Source organism: Ctenopharyngodon idella, chromosome 23 (genome assembly GCF_019924925.1).
Source record: "Ctenopharyngodon idella isolate HZGC_01 chromosome 23, HZGC01, whole genome shotgun sequence".
NCBI lineage: Eukaryota > Metazoa > Chordata > Actinopteri > Cypriniformes > Xenocyprididae > Ctenopharyngodon > Ctenopharyngodon idella.
Window position 1 is genome coordinate 19,486,316 of NC_067242.1, and position 20,755 is coordinate 19,507,070.

Sequence of the window (20,755 nt, forward strand, 5' to 3'; positions counted from 1 at the left end):
ACATATATTGTCTGTGAGGCAAGTAGCCTATATGATGAGTTCCGATTCATTTTTGTGACACGCTCCAGTTCACAGAGACTGAGACAGCAGAAAGCACATCCTGTGTGTTTCCTTTATTTTACAAAAGCACAACGTTTTGTTGTTATTGCGAGTGTTAACAGTTTCGAATGTATTACTCTTATCTGTATGACCAAAAATAACAGAGCAAGTTGTTTCCGCTGTTATAAGCTTGTCAGTCGACATGAGAGCGCCACCCTCAGGCTGAATAACGCAACCTCTGCCAAAAGTGTGTCTGCATGTGTTCAGTGATTAGAATATAGTTTACAAAATAGAGCTAAGACCCAGAATCTGCCCTACCTAAATTTATAGTCAGGAGTCGCTACTGGGTGCATATCGATTTGACTGGGAAAAACACCTTTTTCCACCATGTATTTCTATGCATTAGTAAACTCACATTTTCCTGCTCTGAAAGTTAATTTACATTAAGCCCGATCTGCTGCTCACATATAACCTGCCATCACCAGACAGACACTCACCGCAAGGTGATTACAAACCTAAAGGCCAAAGTAAATGAGCCAAACTAATGAAGGTAGAGGAAAAGGTTTTAAGCAAAAGCCTCCATTTTCAAAAGTCTGTAATTGGGTAGTTGACAGATAACATGTCCATGAACTTTTTACCCGACTTCTAGATGTTTTTACATTAAGATACACATATTTTATACATATAATTTATTAATTTGTTTACACAGTTTATTTAAATAACCATGTGGTGCAACAAATGTGTTGTTAAAAGTACAAATATTCAATTTAATCTCTTATTATGAGTAATAATGTATAATAAAAATTATAAAACGGTTCTGGTTGGAGTATAGCATGCTGTCATTAGGCTAATTTAATGTCAACTACCCAGTTATATATGTAAACTAATTGATTTTTGCATTGATTTTATTTTATTGGTGTGGAACTTCTATTGCTAAACTTTAACTTTAAACTTTATACATTGTTTATATAAAATATCAGTCTATCTATGGCTAATACAGGTATGGCCATTATCAGAACAGGAATAAGTAATACTAGTTAATGAATACAGCTGTAGTTGTTGTCCATAAGAGCAACAGAAAAATACTTCTCTGCAAAAGTACGCCTACTCATGTTTTGCTGAAGGAAAGATTCAGCACACACACATACACACACACACACACATTATATATATATATATATATATATATATATATATATATATATACATACTTTAGCACAATCTTTGACAGGGAACAGAAGAGGCCCAATCAGTAGAAAAGCAAGGTGCAGCTGGTCAGAAGGACACACATGGGACCAATCAGGCTTATCAAACCACTCCAGAGCGTTCCCAAGACCTGAGACAGCAGCGTGTGAGCGTGTTTATATAATAAGAAAAGCTCTTTCCGTTCTACCCTTGTCTGAATCTTCCAGAAAAGCCTCTTTATATCATTGCTGCTAGGTTAGAGCTGCTGGGAACGTGCTGTCTGGCAGGGAGGCACACAGATTGGGTCTGCTGTGTATTGATTTCAGATTAGCGAGATGGTGAGGAATGCGAAGATGGGCATTTTTGAGTCTGTATATGGACTGGGCTCGTTCAGCTCCAACCCAGACAACCAGACAACCATGTGCTTAGTGCAGGTGTCCTGGAGAAAGTGTGGAACTGAAGGAACCTGTGTGTGTGTGTGTGTGTGTGTGTGTGATCCAGGTAGTCCCTACATTTTGAGGACCAAATGTTCCCATGGGGAAAACAGCTTATAAATCATTCTAAAAGATTATATATATATATATATATATATATATATATAGCAAAGTCAATTTTGAGAAAAATTTAGTTAAAGGTTCTGAAGGTTCCAAAACAAAATCATCTAGCAACCATACTTTAAAATCCCTGTTAATAACACCTAATTTGGCAAACACCTCATCAAAACCAAATATCTATAGGAAAATATATTCATCTCTTTTTTTTTTTCAATATTTTACTTCAATATTTTACTGTAATTCTGTTCATACATGTATATCGGGATCGCGCACTTTGTGCGAGCACTTCAGCGCGAGTAAGATCGATTTGTTTACATCAGCAAGAGTTTGAAAACTGCATTTTTCATGGTCAAAGGAAAGGTACTCCTCTCAGAAAACATACAAATAAAGATACTTTTAGATGTTTAATTGCTATTTGAAGCATTTGAATCGCTAGATGAGGGCTTAATGAACTCATTTTTGTGAAAACCTCAAATTCGACCAAAATCAAAATTTTTGACTTGTTTTTCCTGTAGCTCAAACACATTCTTTAAATGTCTCACAATGCAACACATTATACTAACCTTCATTAATATATCACCAAACATCATTACTATACATTATGCTTATACACTGTAAAAAAAAGAATTGTTGGCTTACCTTAAAAAAGTAAGTTACCTGGTTGCCATAAAATTTTGAGTTCATTGAAATTAAAAATTTGAGTTAATACAATGAAGGTGATTGGTTTAATCAACAGAAACTCAAAATATTATGTTATCTGAACCACATTAATTATTTATGGAAGCCCTGAACTGCATGGTAGAGAAAAAAAAAAGAAAACTTATCTCGTTATTTCGACATAAGTCACTATTTCGAGATACTTTTAGATGTTTAATTGCTATTTGAAGCATTTGAATCGTTAGATGAGGGCTCATTTTTGTGAAAACCTAAAATTCGACCAAAATCAAAATTTTTGACTTGTTTTGCCTGTAGCTCGTAATTAGCCCGTGTGTATTCCGACTCATTTTGCCTGCACAGGTCACATATTTCTGTAATAATTTCTTCAAGTTAAAACAAACTTATTGTGGCGAGTTGTAGTGAAGACCTTTGAGTTTCAATGTGTATATGATGATAGTTTTATTAGATGAAATGGTGAAATGATGGTGAAGTGGCTCTCAGAGCAGCTCTGGAGATGAAGTTCATATGTTCATTTAGTGAGACTGCAGACGCTGAAAACACCACGAGTATCAAGTAGATGAAATTATATGATTATTTGTACGGTGCTACTTTTGATTTATTCATCCAAAATTTGCCAAATTCGGTGACATTCCGCATTATCCAATAAATTCCATTTTATGACTGGATTCGGTCCGTTTTCCTCTTCTCAAAGTCATAATGCCCTAAGTATGACCCTAAATAAAGCCATCAAATAGTGCAAAATATGTATTAATCAAATTATCATCAAGCAATTGCACATAGCAAAATATGCTGAAGACATATTTTGACATTATTATGGCAAGGTAAAGTTACATACAAGAACTGCAAGGCTATTTGTAATAGGAAGTATTTATTAATTGTGCTACATGTCTTGGAGGGGAACGGAAGGAGGTGATCCATTTTTAACAGAATACATACAGTATGACTCATATTATATGAGTCAGCAAATCCATACCTGCTGACTACAAATTTATCTTGTGACCAAATGTACGCTGCCAGTTTGGCCCCTGTTTTCTATCTGTCACCTGAGCTGTGACTGAATGAACATCAGCACAACACTTTCCAGGCATTATTTCTCATTCACAAAGTGACAGGAAGTCATGTTCTTTCCTGCCAGATGTGGATATTAGCTGGAGAAGTTACTGTAAACAATTAAAAAGCAGATATTCATCTTTATATTGTAGTTCATACATCAATATGAGGGGAAAACACATTCTTTAAATGTCTTACAATGCATCACATTATAATAACCTTCATTAATATATTACCAAACATCATTACTATACATTATGCTTATACACTGTAAAAAAAAGAATTGTTGGTTTAGGGTTAGGGTTAGAAAAGTAAGTTACCTGGTTGCCTTAAAATTTTGAGTTCATTGAAATTAAAAATTTGAGTTAATACAATGAAGGTGATTGGTTTAATCAACAGAAACTCAAAATATTATGTTATCTGAACCACATTAATTATTTATGGAAGCCCTGAACCGCATGGTAGAGAAAAAAAAAAAAAGAAAAAGAAAACTTATCTCGTTATTTTGACATAAGACGCTATTTCGAGATATTAAGTCGTTATTTCGAGATATCAAGTCGTTATTTCTACGACATAACTCGTTATTATGACATATTTCATTATTTCAACATAAGTCGTTATTTCGACATAACTCGTTATTGCAACATAACTCATTATTTTGACATATCTTGTTATTTCGACATAAGTTGACTGCAAGCCGACAAGTTACTGTTGCACCACTGAAGACATTGAATTGTGCACGTCTTTTATTAAACTTGATATACAAGAACGAGTTATGTCGAAATAACGACTTAATATCTCGAAATAACGAATTAGGTCGAAATAACGAGATATGTTGAAATAACAAGTTATGTCGAAATAACGAGATATGCTGAAATAACGAGTTATGTCGTAATACCAACTTAATATCTCGAAATAACAAGTTATGTCGAAATAACGAGATAAGTTTTCTTTTTCTTTTTTTCTCCCCACCATAAGTTTTTTTTTTCTTTTCACCATGCGGTTCAGGGCTTCCATAATTATTTAAGTTGATTTGACAAAAAATAAATAAATAAATAAATAAATGTTGTGATAACAAATCATGAAAATAATTATTTACAGTGTAGGGATCGTTCGATCATTTACTTGCCCTCATTTCAAATCTGTATGACTTTATTTCCACGGAACACAAAAGAAGAGGCAGGTGACAAATATTAACAGATTTTTCATTTTTGGTAGAACTTAATGTAAATTATAATAGTTTTGAAACTTTGATTTACACACTACTGTTCAAAAGTTTGGGGATGGTATGATTTTTTTTTTTGTATTTTTGAAAGAATCATATGCTCACCAAGGCTGCAATTATTTGATCAAAAATACAGTAAAAACAGCAATATTGTGAAATATTATCACAATTTAAAATAATTATTTTCTATTTCAATATATTTTAAAATGTAATTTATTCCTGCGATGGCAAAGCTGAATTTTCAGCATCATTACTCCAGTCTTCAGTCACATGATCATTCAGAAATCATTATAATATGCTGATTTACTGCTCAATAAACATTTCATATTATTATGTGAAAACATTTTTGTTTTCTTTTCAGAATTCCTTGATGAATAGAAAGTTCAAAAGAACAGCATTTATTTTAAATAGATTTTTTTTTGTATGTCTTTACTGTCACTTTTAAACAATTTAATGCATCCACTCTGAATAAGTGTCTTACTGATCCCAAACTTTTGAACATTACTTAATAAATGCCTATTATTTAATACTAATGTTTACATTTAAATTTTAGTTTGTATAATTAACAATTATACACTAAAAAATAAATAAACATTTAATTAATAAACATTTGAATTTATCAGATTTTTAAAAATAAAATGTTGTATTTTATTTAAACATTTTTAAAAGCTTTTAAATGTAATATTTAAATGTACACAAACTAATGAGCAGTTAAATGAACATGCTGAACATTACATACTGTTTGTTAATGACCAGCTGTCACCAATTTATCTTTGTTCACTGATGTAGTATCCATTCTTCAGGTGTGAATGATTAGATTTATGGCATGAACTGTATATTATCGTACACAGTGCAGTGGGTTGTTCATATGCATGCTGATTGATTAAAAAAGCATCTTATGCTGTATATGCCATCTTACGCAGGTGGCAAAGTCCTCTATTCAGCACAATTCGTAAGGAGTGTGCTTTTGCACAGCAGAGATCTTTATAATATTTTCCATTTTCCTCTCACGGAAGGCACGCGCTCTCATTGACTCCTCAACCTAAACACCGTCCTTCAACATGGTGATGCACTCAATTTATTCATTGAAAAAAAAAAAAGCAGCATTCTGCTGAATTTGTATTTCTGAGGGAAGCTGATGAGGAGGGGGAACATTCACTATATCAGGCTAACATCTCAACAATGGGAATGCCACAATGATGAACGAGACAGAGGTTTTAAGGCTGGCTGCCTCAGAGGCAGATACATCAGCAGATGGAGCTGCCTCAAAACATTTTTTTCACTGATTAGGGACGCAAATATCATGCCATTATAGCTAATAATCTTTTTGTGTTTACACTAACGCATTCATATGTTCAAATTTCCTGCTTGTGTCTTGTGGAATTGCGTTACAGTAAAAATGCATGTTATTCGCATATGACAAAGGACCGCTTTGACAGCTTGACAAAGGCCGAGGCACCAAACCCATGTGGCGTCCAGTTATCTCTCACTAGGCAGATTAACTCATTTCTCCCCCAGCAGATGGACACATCATTTCCCTAATGCTACGCTTCTCCGGACCACATGGACATAAATGCACTCTTTCAGTCCAACACTCAAAAGCATTAAAAGGAGCCATGGAAAATAAAAAATAAAATCAATGGCACACAAATAGCAAGTAGATGCAAAATGTATTTTTGTAAAATGGATTTAAATGTGCGTCAGTGAGGGTTTACATAAGAATAGTTCAAAAAGAAAATCTGTAAATATTTACTGAAATCCATATAACAGTTTTCAGTTTCAAAGGAGTATTTACAGTATAGCAGAATGTTCAAGATGCTCTTTTCCCATATATTGAAAGTTTTCAAAGCAAGATTATTAGTGAATCTCAACTTAAAGTTCACCCAAAAATGAAAATTTTGTCATCATTTACTCACCATCATGTTTTTCCAAACCTATACAAGTGTCTTTCTTCTGTTAAACACAAAAGAATATATTTTTAAAAAATGTGGGTAACCAGACAGTCGATGGTACCCATTGACTTCCATATCTATATATTTTTCCTACTATGGAAGTCAATGGCTACCATCAACTGACTGGTTACCCACATTTTTTTTAAAAAATATATTCTTTTGTGTTCAACAGAAGAAAGAAACTTATACATATTTGGAACCACTTGAGGGTGAGTAAGTAATAACAACATTTACATTTTTGGGTGATCTATACCTTTAAATTTGGTCTTTTCCTCACGCTAAGCTATAAAGAGCTTCTGAAGACTTAGAAAATAGTATATGTAAGCAATCAGGTACGAGCGGCTGTGCTGTATCATGAATAAGTCTGCTTCGCGTCGTGCCTAACAACGCCCTTCTGCCATGACTTATTCACGATACAGCACTAGCCTCGAGTACCTTATTGCTTTTATAAAACGGTTACAACACAATACAAATATTAAAGCCAAAAATATGTATCAATGCAACTTTCATGACGTAAACTTTCACTAAAAGCCTTCCTTCAGCCAGAAAAAATAGTCCCTGACCATGAACAGCAACAGAAGTTACATTATTACGCCATTAGATGGCAGCAAAGACTGTTTTTATGAGTGTGTCAGTCAGTAGCGAAGACTTTTACATTGAAAAGACTGAATTGTTGTGAACATGGAACAAAACGCAACTGACAAATGCTTTGACTAGCGCTGTCAGTCATGGAAAACCCCTTAAATGTTAAAAGGACAAGATAATACATCGGACATTTAAACAGATTTTTTTATTATGAACATAGGACTGACCTGAAGGAAAATGCTAAATATGAATGCAGGTAACAAACTCGCTCACTCAATCTCTTTCTCACAGCACTCTTCTACATAATACAGTAAGCTTCAATGAACAATATCAATTAAGAACATACAGTTTACGTTGCTAAGAGTGGTTGCTAAGGGTGTTGTGTAGTGATACACAGAACCGTTGGGTTAAGCGGTCATAGCCGTGTTTTATCATGAATAAAACACAGCTATTGACCAATCAGAATCAAGGACAGGAACTAAACGTTTTATAAGAGCCAAACAAACTACTTTTATTATAATTTTATGGCGCTTTTTTGTTCTGAAAGCCCCGGTCCCATCCACGTTTACTGTAAAGAAGAGAGCAGTTTGAACATTCTGCTAAACTTCTCTTATGTTCCACTGTAGAAAGAAACTGGGTTTGGAACAACATGAGAGTCAGTAAATGAAATATATATTTTTATTTTTAAATGATCTATCCCCATTCTAAATGTGATGTAAGCGTCTTTTACTTTAAATGCAGTATGAGTTTATTTGTTGGCATAATAAGAGAAGCATCAACATGTTTTAATAAACATAAATACAGTAAGGTTTTGCTGACACAATTGTTTTAATTAGATGAATACATGCTCATCAGCTACTTTATGCAAATCCGCTCCCTATGCGGAACACAGCTTTACTGGTAATTCAAGATCACTATGGAAACCTTCCATGCTTAATTTATGTTCACTTAAAGTATTGAATTAAATCCACCAGTCTGATTTCCAGCTAGACTAATGCAGTACCACATTCAAACAGTCTTACAAAACACTTTTCACTCAAGAACTCCAGAAAGGGCAGAGGGATGTTAAAGAGCATGTAGCGCTGTTACACGCACAACAAATGTGTTGCTATATTATTGCTTTATTCAATCGCCGGATTGATTTACTTTACTCAAGTGAAAGGGCCAGTGTTGCTCACCGATTTATAAATGTACCCAATGGAGCTTCAGATGAAATCGTCACCCTCATAAGTACGGTGAACATTTAAAGACGGTGTTTTCACTGAGCTGTAGAGCGGGAAAGAGCTCTGTCTTACCTTGGTAATTGCAGATGTCTCCCACGCTGTTCTGACGCGTGATGTGGTGCCAGTAAGCGCTTCGCGGGAGAGATATCGACTTTGTTAATGTGCTCTCGTTTGAAAGAGTCTGTGAGGCAGAGCAGAAAATCATTGGGTTACATTGGTTATATTTCCAGTCAAATCACTCGGAAAGGGCTTACACTGAGAGGATTTCAAAGACCGAGACTCGCAGTAAACAGCACCCCTCCATTAGGCTGTTTTGATCATTACTGATGACAGGTGAAGTGTGATGTCATTACAGCCTTTTAAAAACAGAGCATTTATCACGAGAATTTCGCAAATTCGAACAAATAATACTTGTAGCGGGACTCTAGATCAAGATTTCAGAGCAAGCAGCATTTTTGGCAGGGGTCCTGAATGCGAGATCTGAGCGGAGGGCCATATGGTCAAGTCTCATCAGCCTCCACTGAAGGCCTTAGAGATGACAGCATAGATTCACTGCCAGCGAGGTTTAAATAGTGCAGGAAAGACCATCGCGCACCAGGCGACTGAACGATTCATCAACTTCACTTGCTTCAGGAGGTTAGAGAGAAATAACCAAAATGGGGTTTCAGTGATATGCTGACAATAAAAATGGTGAGATTACATTCCAAGGCATTACTGTTTAGATGCAGAAAGCTTTGAATGTTGAAAACCTCTTGAGGCTGTTATTTCTGTTGTTATCTTGCAACTAAGATGCATCTCAAATCTATTTACACGTACGCATTTGGTAGACGCTTTTAACCAAAGCTACTTCAGTTGCGGCTGAAGGTATGCTGTTTATCTGTGTGTGTATTCTTGGGAATCAAACTCTTGACCTTGATGTTGCTAATAATGTCATGCTCTACCAGTTGAGCTATGGGAACACATAAGCGCATCAATTTTGACATAAGCGCAGGTTTTCGACAGTGCAAAGATGCCAGTGTTCTGAGACCTGTGTGCGCTCTACAAGCAAGGGCATGGGAAAACTTAGAGGAATCCTAAAGGGTAAGTAGCAAGTTGCAATACTGATCCACAATTTCATTGTGTGCAGTGACAAAAGATTGACTTTTAGGTAATCTGATCTAAAGTAATATTGTTGTAGACTTGAATCCCTGAAATAATCACATATACAATACCATTCAAAACTTTGAGGTCAGTAAATGTTTGTGTTTGTTTCTTTGTTTGTTTGGTTTGGGGGTGGTGGGGGTGGTGGTGGTGGTGGCAGTGGTGGCGGTTTCTTTCTACATTTAAAGGGGCTATATGTAAGATTTTTACTTTAATAAAGCATAAAAATACCCCAATATGTTTGCAGATATTTATGAAACATGCTAAGTTCACCTACTTGTTTCTCAGAAAAACAATGCTACAGCTAGATATTCTACTTTGAAATGTGCGTTCCGTGTCGGAATGTCTGTCTTTGTTTTGGTCTGTGCAAAATCGTGTGCTGCCAGTTTATCCAATAGTATTTCGACATCACAGGTTGCCAGCATCCATCTAAAAATCTCTATGAACGACAGCATATTAAAACACAGATAAATCAACTCATCAGCTTACAATGTGTAAGTCTCCTCAGATTTTATTGTCAATTGCACTCCCTCTTGTTGCGTGTCCTCAAGCTGGCCACCCGCGTCTTTGAACGAGGGGGCGGGGCAAACAATATTTTTAATTTGGACTGCAGTACCTATTTTGACCACTGGGTGTCATTCCCACATAGAGCCCCTTTAAAACAGTAATTTTGTGAAATATTATTACAATCCAAAATACCTGTTTTATATTTTAATATATTTTAAAAAGTAATTTATTCCTGTGATGCAAAGCTGTATTTTCAACATCATTACTCCAGTCTTCAGTGTCACATGATCCTTCAGAAATCATTCTAATATGCCTAATTTGGTGCTCAAGAAACATTCCTTATTATTATCAATGTTGAAAACGGTTGTGCTGCTTAATATTTTAGTGGAAACTGTGATACCACATTTATTTGAAATAAAAATCTTTTGTAACATTAAAAATGTCACTTTTTATCAGTTGAATACGTCCTTGCTAGTCTCAATTTCTTTAAAATAAATAAATAAAATTACTGACCCCCAAATTTTGAATGGTAATGTATTTTTAGATTTAAAAAAAAAAAAATCTTTTTAGTTTTGTATAAGGTGATAAAATTAAAAGGGTCCTTCATTATGATTTCACTTTTTTAACTTTAGTTAGTGTGTAATGTTGCTGTTTGAGCACAAACAACGCCTACAAAGTTACAACGCTCAAAGTTCAGTGAAAAGGGAAAATATCTTTTCAAGGACTACAACAAACGGCTGGTAGGGACTATAACAAGCTTCCTCCTGGGTTGGTGACATCACAAACCCAAAATTAACATAAACCCAGTCCCCGAGAACACACAACAAAGGGGTGAGGCATTGTTGGGCTGCTTTAGAGAAGAGGGAGAGTTGTTGTAGAGTGTTGTTGTCATGCCGTCATTTCAGGGTCAATTCAACGCACAAAAGATTAACATGACGGCACATGCTAGTCAATGATTTGAATCAACTCCACAGCAACTACATACATTTATCCACTAAACATTCAACATTCATGCATTCTATAAGTTGTAACTTCTTCTTGAGTCTCTCAATCAGTGTCTGACTCCGGTTTGAACAATGTAAGGCTGAACTGTTACTGACAATTGTCATTTTGGCTGCGTGAGATTCTCCAGCTTTGTTGTTGTTGAGCAACCGAAGCACGAGCAGTTAAAGCTCCGCCCTCTTCTGGAAAGCGGCCAGGAGCAGCAGCTCATTTGCATTTAAAGGGACACACACAAATGGCGTGTTTTTGCTCACACCCAAATAGGGGCAAATTTGACAAACTATAATAAATGATCTGTGGGGTATTTTGAGCTAAAACTTCACAGACACATTCTGGGGACACCAGAGACTTGTATTACATCTTGCAAAAGGGGCATTATAGGACCCTTTTAAAATATAAGAAGTAATACGGCGCATTTGTGTGCACATGGAGGTTATTATTATTATTAATATTATAGAAATTTCATCAATGATGAATGAATAAAGAACCCCAGAAACATTTTGAATACTACAATTGAGACTCATTTGTGAAATATGTTTGTACTAATATTACAGAATAATACACACAGCAAATTGTTATAAAATACTAAATAAGAAAAGCCTTTCACCCCAGAATTCTGAGATATGTAGTTTTACTATACCTGTGAGCTCTTCTCCATCTCCATCATCATGCGTTCATGTTGCTCGGCGATGGACAGTGTGGCAGAGTGAACTCTTTGATAGATCATCTCGCCTTCTCTTGTCTGGAATGTGAACAAACCCTCCCCTGTATCACACATCCTGTAAGAGCACAACACACATGCACACACATCCGTTAAGCAATTATTGCTTCTATTAGTTTTCAGTACATTCACAATCTTGTCGTAATAGGCTGAGTAGTAGTAGTACACTTTAAGGGCAGCCATTCAAGGGAAATTATACTAAATGTTGAGCACCTTCATGAATCAGCAAATCAATATCCAGAGCAGCAGAATCAGGACTATTGGATCTAGGATGAAAACATCTTGTCAGACAAAAGCACACCCAACTAGAATCAAATGGCATTCACACACCTCCCGGACTCAAACGTGAACCAGGTCGAGTCTCTGCCGTATCTCCTCAGGGAGTTGAGCGGCCACATGACCAGCTTGACTCTGGCATTATGGACGTCCCAAAGGTAGATGTTCTCATGGGTAATCTGCATTGTGCACTCTCCGTAGATGTCCAGGTTTGGGGTAGGCATCAAGTAAACATTAAATCTCTCTGAAATAAAAAAAACAAACAAAACAAAACAATTATAAGTCACAAGTACTGCATATTGGGGTTGTTGAGATTAAATTAAATTAAATTAAATTAAATTAAAAATTAAATTAAATTAAATTAAATTAAATAAAATTAAAATAAATTAAAGTAAATTAAATATTAAATTAAATTAAATTAAATTAAAAATAAACAATTCAAATCATTAAAATATAACACTTAATTTGATCTTATAAAAAGATTTGTGACAAGACTTGGGGTTTTTTAAAATAAAATAAAATAAAATAAAATAAAATAAAATAAAATAAAATAAAATAAAATAAAATAAAATAACCAATTAAAACCAGTAAAATAGAACACTTAATTTAATCTTATAAAAAGGATATAAATACATTTTAATTATTTTGCAATAACAACATGCAAATAATTTGACAAGATAATATACTATTATATATTACACTACATTATATGTTTTATATAATATTATACATTTTTATATTATATAATATATAATGTATAATATAATATATTTATCAAAATTGTGTTCACAACTCATTTTACTTCAATAATATGAAGTATTTCCAAGTAAAAAAGGATATTTAATGTGAGAAAAAAAAAAAAAAAAAAAAAAAATGTAGAATAGGACCTGACTTTTTCCATTGGGAACTGATTGGATCTCTAAAAGTAGGTGTTATATGCCAGAATGGAGCCATGAAGCTGAAGGGGTCGGGGTTGTCAACATTTTTTTTGCAGTATTTTTGCAGAAGTGTTGTTTAATATATTTTGATGCAAGCACAGATGAAGCTCACCCAATAAAATTAGGAATTTATATTAAGTAGGTTGACAAAACTGAGTGGTTCGTTTAAGTAAATAAGTCATAGAAGTTCAGCAGCCATACCAGCTTAGGTTGACAGAAATTGCCAATGTTTTGTGTGAAACAAAATTCATAAGAGGGTAAACAGTTTCTTTAAGAGATACGAAAAGTTGCCAACTGCTGTGTGAGTGACATTTCTTTTAATAATAATTAAATTTGCTTAAAATAGGGCAACCACTGTGGCGGTACAGTCAATTCAGCTGTCATATTTACAGACATCTAAAACAGCTTGGGTAAATGCAGCTTTTATTTGCACAGCTGAAAGATTCTGCTCTGCCTAAAGATGACAGAGAATTAAAGGATATGGGTGGAGAGCTCGAGAACATCTTAACAGAGCTATCTAGCATGATTATTATTTTTCCAACTGACTATTTTCCTTCTTGCAGATGCAGCTCTTGCAGTGCACAAAGGTCAACAGATTGTTGCCATAGAGCCGCAATTGAGCCAACCACGGCTGGAGTAACCACACCATCTCAATTAGCTCCAAAAAGACAAGGGTGCACTTCATAATCCAAATTAATAGTGCCTAATTATACCTAATGCTTCAAAATAAGCTATGTGTCTCTCCAGAGGAAGAGGCAATGTAATGTGGGGGCTATTTTAGGGATTGTGAAAATTAACTCTGATTTAATTATCGCAGGCTGCCGTTAGAGGGGTCTAATTGAAGCGCAAAATGGCAAACTCTCTACTCGTTATTCCTCAGCTGTCGAATAGCGCAGAAACGATCATTTTGCTGACCTCCAGCTGATATAATCATATACACATTGCGCTCTCGTTATGAAAACAAATCAATATTTGCCTGTCATTTGATTGAAAAAAATTTGATGATCACGGCAGGGTGTCTGACACAGCTGAATGCTTGAACGCTTGAGCAGCACTTGGAGATGAACTGATATTGATTTTCTGAATTATGTTTAAAAAACAAACTGTAAACACAGACACAACTCAGACCAACTCAGACTGAAACAGTGTGATCCTAGAGAAGATGAGTTGCAATTGTCCTTGTGGGTCAGATCTGTTCTTATTGTCACAGACTTCAGAGAAAACTACATACATACATTCATACATACATACATACATACATATTTATACAACAGTTCGTTCTGCTTCTCGAATCTGATTGGCTGAGAGGTCTTTCCAGCCATGTTATATTCTACCAGTATTGCCACAGGAACTGTTTCAACCTTTGAATCACTCCGCTGTTCTTACAGCGAGTGTCATGGCGGACGAGGAAACTCACCATATTTTTATAGATACTTCTGTTATTTTGTAACAGAATGTAGTTTTAAGAGTTTTTTTTTTTTTTTTTTTAAGGCGAAAATGTAGTTGTTTAGACCTCAAATATGCAATTTATATGTAAACATAGTGCCTATTTGAAAATTTGTTTAGACGCTTTCGGAGATGTGAGCTCCAGACAGTCAGTGACTGTTCAGCGCTCATGTACCCACTGAGAACAGCTTCATCTCGGCCAGTCCTTCGGGAATTTGCTGCTGGCTCTTATGTAGATAGTGTTTAAACATAAGGTATAATTCGTTTTGGGTATATCAAACAGGCAATCTTTGATCTTATTAATACATTACTTGTTCCAGAGCTAATAGATTTGGCTTAAGGGCTATATTAAGTTTCATAACTTTATATTTACATTGAAATTAAATCCTGTACTAACTAGAGTGCTGCTTTTGTACATTTGACTGAACTTATAATGGCTATTGTTATTAATTTAAATATTGTTCAATAAATAATATTTTAAATAAATAACATGCCATATTTTTGGCATTGAGAAAGAGTCCGTTAGTGATTTCAACTTCACTTAAAGTTACATTAATACGCCATGAGATGGCGGCAAAGACTGTCTATAAGTGAGTCAGTCAGTCGCAAAGACTTTTATATTGAAATGGACTGAAACAAGGACATTATTTTTAATTTAAACAGCATTTTACGAGACTCAACTGACAAATGCCTTGACAAGCGCTGTCATGGAAATGTCTTAAATGTTAAAAGGACAAAGACAAAGATATCGCTTTCCTCAGCGGACATTCAAACTGATTTTGTGATTAGGAATATAACACTGACCTGAAAAATATCAGCTAGATGCAGGTAACACACTCGCTTAGGCGATCTCTCTCTCATAATACTCTACATATTACAGTGAGTTTCAATGAAGCGACTCAACGTTCCTTCGTTACTAGTTCTAAAGTGATGTTAAAATTAGTAACTGAGGCTTGGGCTCAACTGTTAAACTTGAGATTTGTGAAGAGTTCCTCACAAAAGAGGGTTTTCAAAGACACTCTGTTGTTGTTCTTATTTATTTAGACACTCGTGCTGTCCAACTGTTGTATAAATGCAATATCACACTCGTAGCCGTGCGAAACGGCTGTATATCAGCACACTGTGATTACCTACGGCCAAATCAAAGCCGTGCTGATATACAGCCATATCGCACGGCTACTTGTGATATATATATATTAGTTAGTAATTGAAAAAATAACATACATACATGCCCCAGACCTACGTAGGTCATACATTTCATACATTTGATAGGCGATAAACATGATGCAGAGCAACTCACTGCGTGATGTAGCCTATAGAATGCCTGAATGACTTTCTTTTGCAGAACATAAAAAGATATTTTGAAGAATGTTGGTAACCAAATTGTTTTGGTTAAAATTTACTTCTATTGTATGAACAAAAAAATACAGAGACATTTCTCAAAATAACTTCTTTTATGTTCCACAGAAGAAAGTAAGTCATACAGGTTTGAAACGACATGAGGGTGAGTAAATGATGACAGAAGTTTAATTTTTGAGTGAACTATCCCTTTTAATACCCATTTTAAACCCATTAATCTCATGGCATCATTTATGAAATTGTAAATGCAGTGTAAATGCATTCATACCACCTCTGAACTGCAATAAATAGTCAAAACATATCTAAACACCAATTCAGATGCAGCTTCTTAAAAAAAGAGGCCACTGTAGCCTAAAAGTTTGTGTAATAAATTCTATGTTGAATCAAATCAAATATTTCTTTCTAAAGTTACTTTTTGTAATTTCTATTTGATGCTTTTCTCATTTAACACAATAATGATTTTAAATTATCTTTTGTAGGTAATTTCTCAGCCAAATTTGATGTGTGATCAATTAATCGGCACATCATGTAATTAATTTATATATATATATATATATATATATATATATATATATATATATATAAAATGAAAAATAAAATAAAAATATAATTAGAAGTTAATTAGATATATTATATTTAGTAGGGCTGTCAAGCAATTAAATTTTTTTTAATCTAATTAATTACATAATGTGCAGATTAATTATTCGAAATATATATTTATATATTTATGTATTATATATTTATTATTTATATATAATTAATATATATTTATTATATACTTATATTATATATACACAGGTGCTAGTCATATAATTAGAATATCATCAAAAAGTTGATTTATTTCACTAATTCCATTCAAAAAGTGAAACTTGTATATTATATTCATTCGTTACACACAGACTGATATATTTCAAATGTTTATTTCTTTTAATTTTGATGATTATAACTAACAACTAAGGAAAATCCCAAATTCAGTATCTCAGAATATTACTTAAGACCAACACAAAGAAAGGATTTTTAGAAATCTTGGCCAACTGAAAAGTATGAACATGAAAAGTATGAGCATGTACAGCACTCAATACTTAGTTGGGGCTCCTTTTGCCTGAATTACTGCAGCAATGCGGCGTGGCATGTCGATCAGTCTGTGGCACTGCTCAGGTGTTAAAAGAGCCCAGGTTGCTCTGATAGTGGCCTTCAGCTCTTCTGCATTGTTGGGTCTGGCATATCGCATCTTCCTCTTCACAATACCCCATAGATTTTCTGTGGGGTTAAGGTCAGGCGAGTTTGCTGGCCAATTAAGAACAGGGATACCATGGTCCTTAAACCAGGTACTGGTAGCTTTGGCACTGTGTGCAGGTGCCAAGTCCTGTTGGAAAATGAAATCTGCATCTCCATAAAGTTGGTCAGCAGCAGGAAGCATGAAGTGCTCTAAAACTTCCTGGTATACGGCTGCGTTGACCTTGGACCTCAGAAAACACAGTGGACCAACACCAGCAGATGACATGGCACCCCAAACCATCACTGACTGTGGAAACTTTACACTGGACCTCAAGCAACGTGGATTGTGTGCCTCTCCTCTCTTCCTCCAGACTCTGGGACCCTGATTTCCAAAGGAAATGCAAAATTTACTTTCATCAGAGAACATAACTTTGGACCACTCAGCAGCAGTCCAGTCCTTTTTGTCTTTAGCCCAGGCGAGATGCTTCTGACGCTGTCTGTTGTTCAAGAGTGGCTTGACACAGCTGAAACCCATGTCTTGCATACGTCTGTGCGTAGTGGCTCTTGAAGCACTGACTCCAGCTGCAGTCCACTCTTTGTGAATCTCCCCCACATTTTTGAATGGGTTTTATTTCACAATCCTCTCCAGGGTGCAGCTATCCCTATTGCTTGTACACTTTTTTCTACCACATCTTTTCCTTCCCTTCGCCTCTCTATTAATGTGCTTGGACACAGAGCTCTGTGAACAGCCAGCCTATTTTGCAATGACATTTTGTGTCTTGCCCTCCTTGTGCAAGGTGTCAATGGTCGTCTTTTGGACAACTGTCAAGTCAGCAGTCTTCCCCATGATTGTGTAGCCTACAGAACTAGACTGAGAGACCATTTAAAGGCCTTTGCAGGTGTTTTGAGTTAATTAGCTGATTAGAGTGTGGCACCAGGTGTCTTCAATATTGAACCTTTCACAATATTCTAACATTTGAAATATATCAGTCTGTGTGTAAATGAATGAATATAATATACAAGTTTTCACTTTTTTAATGGAATTAGTGAAATAAATCAACTTTTTGATGATATTCTAATTATATGACCAGCACCTGTATATATATATAAATTTAAATTGAACACATTGCCATTCATTCTAGAAGGAAACAAAATGAATTCACTAAAGATTCTCGCTCATTCTCTTAAGCGTTTTTTGCAGAGGTGCCATGCGTATTCATCCTGCTTTTCTTCTGCGTCATAATCTCATCCATCTCTATGACAAGCTTCATTATGGGCTGATGCTCTGATGCACGGCAGTACCCATTAGTGCTTAGTAGAGAACCTTGGCCCGAGCAGATCATTTATAAACATGAGAACAGACCTGGAGGGACTGTGTTTAACAAACACATTTGGTCCTTGTAATAGAATCATTTAGGGAGTACAAGAGGAAAAAAATCAACCAAAAAGCCGGGCTCTAATTGGATACTGACCGTTCTGTTCCCTCTGCACCCCTGCTGCTAACAAGTCCGGTTCTCCCAGGCTGATGTCATTAAGTCTGCTGCCCAGACACTCCAAACACAATAACTTCCACCACTCTTCAGCCTCCAGCTCTGTGGACACACACATCCATATCATCATGTTTATATGCAAACATACAAGAGCAGCTACTGAAGAGACAGCAGCGAACAGGGAACAAGTAGAAGAAAAACACATTTACAGATTTAGCACTAATGCACAAAAACAAGCAATTTGCGAAGGCTTCATTGGTGATGAATGTTATTTTTTTCTAGTCATCGACCAGCTCAGCCTTTCTATGAATAATAAATGTTTAATGTTACAAAAGATATGTGCTTTAAAACTAAAATAGCCAGCAGTCATATCCAGACACAAAGGGGTATAGTGATGGACAAACAGACATATAGAAGTGACAGACAGAAAGGCAGAAAGGCAGATGACAGACAAGTTTATAGGTGTGGACACAGGGTCTAAAAATACTTGCCAAGTGCAAATTGTGAGTAAAAACTGGCTGTCAAGTAAGAAAACAGAATTACTGACCATTTTAGGAAGTGCAATGACGGAAGTCATGCAGGTTTGCAACAACATGAGGGGAAATGACAGAATTTTCTTTTTTTTTTTTTTTAGGTGAACTTTACCATTTATTACACTTACACTCATATATAAATACATAAATAATATTTTATATACAGGTATGTTATATATTATCGGTCAAAAGTTTGGAATAATTAAGATGTTTTTGAAAGAAGTCTCTTAAGCTCACCAAGGCTGCATTTACTGGATCAAAAATACAGTAAAAACAGAAATATTGTGAAATATTATTACAATTTAAAATAACTGTTTTCTATTTTAATACATTTTAAAACGTAATTTATTTCTTTGATGGCCAATCTGAATTTTTTAGCAGCCATTACTTCAGTGTCACATGATTCTTCAGAATATCAGAATATCAGATTTGGCACTCAATTATCATCAATTATTACTAATAAGGTTTCTTATTATCATCAATGTTGAAAACAGTTTTTGCTGCTTAATATTTTTGTGAAAACCATACCTTTTTTTTTTTTTTTTTTTAATGAACATGAAATAAAATTATTATTAAAAATAGAAATCTTTTGTAAAATTATAAATTAAGATTTTATAAATGTAATAAATTAAACGCATCAATTTAATTTTCATCAATTTACTGCATCCTTGCTGAATAAAAGTATTATTAATTTTTAAATCTTATTCTTACCCCAAACCTTTGAATGGTGTTAGTGTTGTGAACAAAATATTAAGCAGCAAAGACTATTTTCAACATTGATAATAATAAGAAAATGTTCTTGAGCATCAAATCAGCATATTAGAATGATTTCTGGAGGATCATGTGACACTGAAGACTGGAGTAATGATGCTGAAAATCCAGCTTTGTCATAACAGGAATAAATTACATTAAATATATTCAAAAAGGAATTTAAAGTTATTTTCAATTTAAATAATAATACAACCCGAATTCTAGAAAAGTTGGGACATTTTTTAAATTTGAATAAAATGAAAACTAAAAGACTTTCAAATCACATGAGCCAATATTTTATTCACAATAGAACATAGATAACATAACAAATGTTTAAACTGAGAAATTTTACAATTTTATGCACAAAAGGAGCTCATTTTAAATTTGATGAATGTTACATGTCTCAAAATAGTTGGGACGGGGTCATGTTTACCATGGTTTAGCATCTCCTCTTCTTTTCAAAACAGTTTGAAGACGTCTGGGCATCGAGGTTATGAGGTTCTGGAGTTTTGTTGTTGGAATTTGGTCCCATTCTTGCCTGATATAGGTTTCCAGATGCTGAAGAGTTTGTGGTCATCTTTGACGTTTTTTTTGTGTAATGATGCGCCAAATGTTCTCTATAGGTGAAAGATCTGGACTGCAGAAAGGCCAATTCAGCACCCGGACTCTTCTACGACGAAGCCATGCTGTTGTAATAGCTGCAGTATGTGGTTTTGCATAGTCCTCTTTTCAAAATGGCTGAAAAAGCTTTTTCAGCCATTTGTTGCCCATGTCCCAACTATTTTGAGACCTGTAGAAGGCATCAAATTTGAAATGAGCTCATTTAGTGGATAAAAGTGTAAAATTTCTCTCTTTAAACATTTATGTTATCTATTGTGAATAAA

General features: G+C 34.8%; 1 protein-coding gene across 1 annotated transcript in view; it reads right to left on the bottom strand.

The window, feature by feature from the left end:
* The window catches only part of dok6 (docking protein 6), an 81,518-nt gene that overhangs the window by 11,027 nt on the left and 49,736 nt on the right, over positions 1-20,755 (bottom strand). The window contains exons 4-7 of the mRNA XM_051881671.1: positions 18,571-18,690; positions 12,192-12,381; positions 11,781-11,919; positions 8,564-8,672 (exon numbers count right to left, since the gene is read on the bottom strand). Of these exons, the coding sequence (XP_051737631.1) occupies positions 8,564-8,672; positions 11,781-11,919; positions 12,192-12,381; positions 18,571-18,690 (558 nt within the window). The remainder of the gene's footprint in view (positions 1-8,563; positions 8,673-11,780; positions 11,920-12,191; positions 12,382-18,570; positions 18,691-20,755) is intronic.